General features: G+C 32.8%; 1 protein-coding gene across 1 annotated transcript; it reads left to right on the top strand.

The window, feature by feature from the left end:
• The first annotated feature begins 205 nt into the window (after positions 1-205).
• Positions 206-3190, top strand: LOC143592247 (protein XRI1-like). Its single transcript, XM_077072202.1, has 7 exons — positions 206-228; positions 787-827; positions 923-1042; positions 1123-1262; positions 1795-1858; positions 1955-2069; positions 2940-3190. The coding sequence occupies exons 1-7, from the start codon at positions 206-208 to the stop codon at positions 3163-3165; spliced, it is 729 nt and encodes a 242-aa protein (XP_076928317.1). The 3' UTR covers positions 3166-3190.
• Positions 3191-4796: the final 1606 nt, after the last annotated feature.

Raw genomic sequence — 4796 nt, 5'->3', positions numbered from 1 at the left:
ACATTTATGATGAAGAATGAAGTTATTTTAGTGGGGAAAGTTTATAATCCTGTACCTCTACATAATAACACACGCTATAGCGGTTCCATGATTATATTCTTCTTCTTCGTCTTCTTAACACACTTCAACTGTGTGTGCTTCTTTCGATTATAATTTCATATCGTTCACAACCCAATTCTTTCTTTCAGTGTTGATTATTGCTCAAATGAACAACAATAGTGATGACAAGTAGGTGCCATCTTTGTTTGTTGAGGAATTAATATTTATTTGTGAGTTTATTTGTTTTGTTATGTGTGGTTATGCTTATGCCTCAAACTCATAAACAAAATGACAATCACACCCCTCTATATCTACTAGTTTATTAAATAGTACGTTTAAACTTTAAACAGTAATAATATGCAATTCACACTGCATCAATTTCGCCATACGTAAAAAGATTGGCCGTAGGCCTTTCGTCACACAAAACTTTTCAACTCAAGTGTAACAAAGGTGTATTACACTAGGTATCATACGGTCATACTAACATTTTGATGGATTTGGCAACATAAAAGTGTGCTAACATTTCTCAGTGGAATAAGGCATTCCATTTAAAACAATTAACTAAAGGGTAGCAATCGTCACATGTTCTCCCAATAAATGTCGCTAAAGAAGGCTAGAATTTTTTAAAATGTTATTAATGACTTTTAGTCACATTTAATTGAAGTGCGCGTCAGAGCGTTTTTTTTAAGTGTGATCACATGTCATATTTGGCGTAGTGTCTTGTTGATCATTTTTATTGAATTTCAGCATATGGGATTGGCAAAATGAAGATTATGGTTTGCAAACAAGTAAGACTCGCCACATAGATTATTTTATAACGAGTAACATTTTTTTTTTTTGTTTTGTTTTGTTTTGTTTGATATGGTAAAATGGCATTAAGCAGATACTACTAGAAGCCTATGGAGCAATGCAAATGAAAATCAAGGCGATCTTTCGTATGTGTTAAACACCACACCCACAAAGTCCTTTTGGGATTATTTGGATCAACAACATACCAATTATGGTAGATTTTATCTGTTAAAATAAACATGCAATTTTGTTCTATCATAAGTATGAATTTGTGACATTTATATGTTTATACAGAAAATATAAATAAGGAAACAGAAACATGTAGAGAATCCTATTCACAAGCAAAGAGACGCAAAATGCTGCATTTTGAGGACGAAATTTTTGGTGTGGATGTTATGCCACATTGTCATGAGGACTTAACATATGTGTATCTATAATCCAAGGTACTTTTATCCTTGTTGCAACAAATGATTAGCTTCAACTTGAAATGATGTGGGGTCGGTTTTGCTTAACCAAAAAGCTGAAATTAGGTTTTTGAGTTTTTGATAACCGCCAATTGCGGTTTTGGGTTTGGATTCTGTTTTTTCGTTTCATGTTGAAACTTTTGAGCCGAAAAAGAAGTGGCCCAAAATAACGAACTTGTGCCTAATTATTTTGTTAAGTATAGATTAAATGTAAAACAGTCTCTCTAATAATTTGATGTATACAAATGAGAATCTATAAAATTGGTTTGGTGAGTTATAATTACATGTAAAACTGAAACTGAACTGAAAGTTCAGTTTATATGAAAAGATAAAACCAAAATGTCGGTTTTCGTTTTGACTTTGTTAATTTCCGTTTGGTTTTTTAAGGTGACAGATCGGTTTTTCAGTTTAATGCACATCTGAAATTTTTGACTCATAAAAAAAGTTACCCGAAGGATTGCCTCATTGCAATGTTTGATGATGCTCGTTGTCTTATGATCAGGTGAGGGAGGCTTCACTGGATGAAGCTTTACCTAATATAACTCAATGGGTCAATGGATTTGCAGGTTTGACTCAAGAATCTATTTTATTGTGTTTTGGTGATTTTAGCATACCAAACACTACGCTAATATGATAACTTTATCATTTTTATTGTTTATCAGATGATACACCTGGAACGGGTAACGAGGGCCTGGATCTACTAGATCGGTCTTCAGATGAATGGCTAACCGACTGTCTAATAAATGAGACGCAAATGCATTTAAACGTTGACGATTTGTATGTTTCTTTCAAATACATTCGAAGTTTATAATTTAATAATTTAGTATCTTCACCAAAATAATTAACTCAATTACCAATATGTCCAAAACAGGAATCCTTTTGGTTCCAATACTTTTCACATTCATATTACAGGTACGCAAATCTTTCTAAGATTTTTAAAATTTACATTTACCAATAAATTGCTTTTATTGTATAATTGATTACTGTAGAGTCAAAACGATTCTGAATCTTGGAACGGGGGTTTTACGGTTCTAGAGCTCAACTGTTCTCGTAAATTTTTTATTTTTTTTTCAGCATCATCTTTAAAAGGTTTGCTACGTTTTTAAGTAGTTTATGTTTTGTTCTTTAGGTTTATTCCAAATAAATTATCATTTCTTTTCTGATAATTTTTTTTTCAAACGGATCATTTTTGATAATTTATATGGAGTACTATACCTATTAATTAGTTTTATAGGTCACAATATCAACTAATTACTTCAAAATTAGTGATCAACCTTGACCGTCTTGACCGTTTTTCACGAGGACCCATTTTTACATGTTTTCATGAGAATCCATTTTAAATCATTTTCAAATGAACCTATTTTAACTCATTTTCAAAAGAATCCTAACCCGTTTCCACTGTTTTCCACCATTACCCATTTTGACATGTTTCACATATACATTTTGACATGTTTTCATGAGAATCCATTTTGACCTGTTTCAGGAGAACCCATTTTGTTTTGTTTCCACAAGAACCCATTTTGACGCTTGTTCTCGAAGATTCATTTTGGCCTGTTTTATGAGAACCCGTTTTACGAGGCCCCATTTTGACCTGTTTCCACAAAAACTAATTTTGACCCGTTTATCTTGCCATCTTGTAATGTGCAGGAAAAGAGCCTTTGTAAAACCATGTGATATGGAAGGAACCGTTACTCTTAAAGACAAAAACCAAGAAATACTTACTCTGTCACCATGGAAATCAAGGAAAAATGACAAAAATGTCACCAAATCATACCCGACTTCATCTTTTTCAGGAAAACCCGTTGTTTGTAAAACCAAGATTCGTACCAAAGGAGGAAAAGGTAGCATTACTATCATGAGAACTAAAGAATGATCAAGATAGTTCTTTCGGGATTTAAAAGCTACTATTACTATTATTTTTATTTTATTTTATTTTATATTTTTTTTATGAATGGGTATGTGGAAGTAGAAAAGGAGAACAAGAAAACCATAATTAAGTTAGCAAATTATGAATCTTTAGTCGGGAGATTTCTGTTGTTTATGTTGAATGAACTGGAATCGTTTATTCTTTTAGGATCCTTTGTCTTTGTAGGTCCTGATACAGATCAGAAATACATGAACGATTCTACATACAGACTGTAAACATGCGGTTACAATTCTTTTAAGTATTTTGATAATCAAGTTATAACAAGTAATGGCCATTTATCAAATTTTAGGGGCTAGTTATGTCAAAACCAGAACTGCAAGGACTGTTGTGTAAAAATCAAAACTGTTGGTTCAGTCAACAGCTGCAGCAGGTTCGTTTCAGCTCGTTTAACCCGAGTTTCAGCTCAATTAATGCTTAATCTTCCTCCTATTATTATTATAATTCAAGTTCAAGGATCTAGATTGTTCCTAAATTAAATCCTGTCTCAAATAAATAGTCTTTATCCCGAATTCATCAAGTTTCATCTCTAATTAGTGTTTATCTTATCATTTGTTCAAAGTTTAAAGGTGGGTTATCTCTAAATTCGTGATAAACATGATGTTAAACCTGAATCATATATAAACAAGGGTAATAGGTCGTTCATATCTTGCTATACATCTCACAAATCTCCTGTTCTTTTACGAATTCAAGTTATTGTTCAAAGTGTTCTTCAAGAGATGACCACACAAAATCAAACAAGTCTAGATCTAGTTATCAAGTTATACTTTTAATTACCCGGTAAGTTTGTATTTTTATGAATTGTTATAAATCCTAGTATGAAAGCCCTCAATCAGTTTCATAAGAATTGAGGATTTTCATGTTCTGTTTAATCAAAATCAATCTATGGTTTATGCTGGAAATTAATTTGGGGCTTTTCAATTACACTAAGAATTGACCCGAATCCACTTATGACTTTTCAATATTTTATGTTTATAGTTAAGTTTTGGACGTGTTGGATCTGGATTCGACATCATAACGACATTCAGACCGACTACGAATCGAACACTCGTTTAAAGTTCGTTTCTTTAATTTTTAGTTTAAGCTCAGATTTTATTATTAATTTTGGCTCGTTTTGGTTTTATTTTAACTTTGGAATATTTAACTAATTTTTAGGAAATCATCAAGTTCAGTTTGATCAGCTCGCTTAAGTCGGTTTCTTCCATATTATTATATTCTTTTACTTACCAAATCCTAAGGTGATTCGTCATTTTCGGTTTAACTTATATTTTTATTTTTATCAAAACCCGACCCGTTTTGGTCTTTCGGATCCGTCGTTAATAATAAAATGTTGAGTTTTATGTTCGTTTATGTCTCACAAATGTCGGGTCAAGAAAACACCCTTTTCGGTACGTTAAAACATCTCTTTATGACTTAAAACAACTTAAGGGGCTAAATGTGTCAAATAACCAAAGTTGGAAACCCCCCCCCCCATAGGGGCGCCGCGCCGCGCCACCACCCTCTCCATAGTGGCTGTGCGACGCCTAGTCTCATCTGCAGACCAGCTCATTTGTTTTTGTTACTTTGTGCATTGTTTGACC

This window comes from Bidens hawaiensis, unplaced genomic scaffold (assembly GCF_021521415.1).
Source record: "Bidens hawaiensis isolate Kalapana, Puna unplaced genomic scaffold, B.hawaiensis_p1.1 tig00040629_1, whole genome shotgun sequence".
Taxonomy (NCBI): Eukaryota; Viridiplantae; Streptophyta; class Magnoliopsida; order Asterales; family Asteraceae; genus Bidens; species Bidens hawaiensis.
This window is presented reverse-complemented; position numbering and strand designations above follow the sequence as displayed.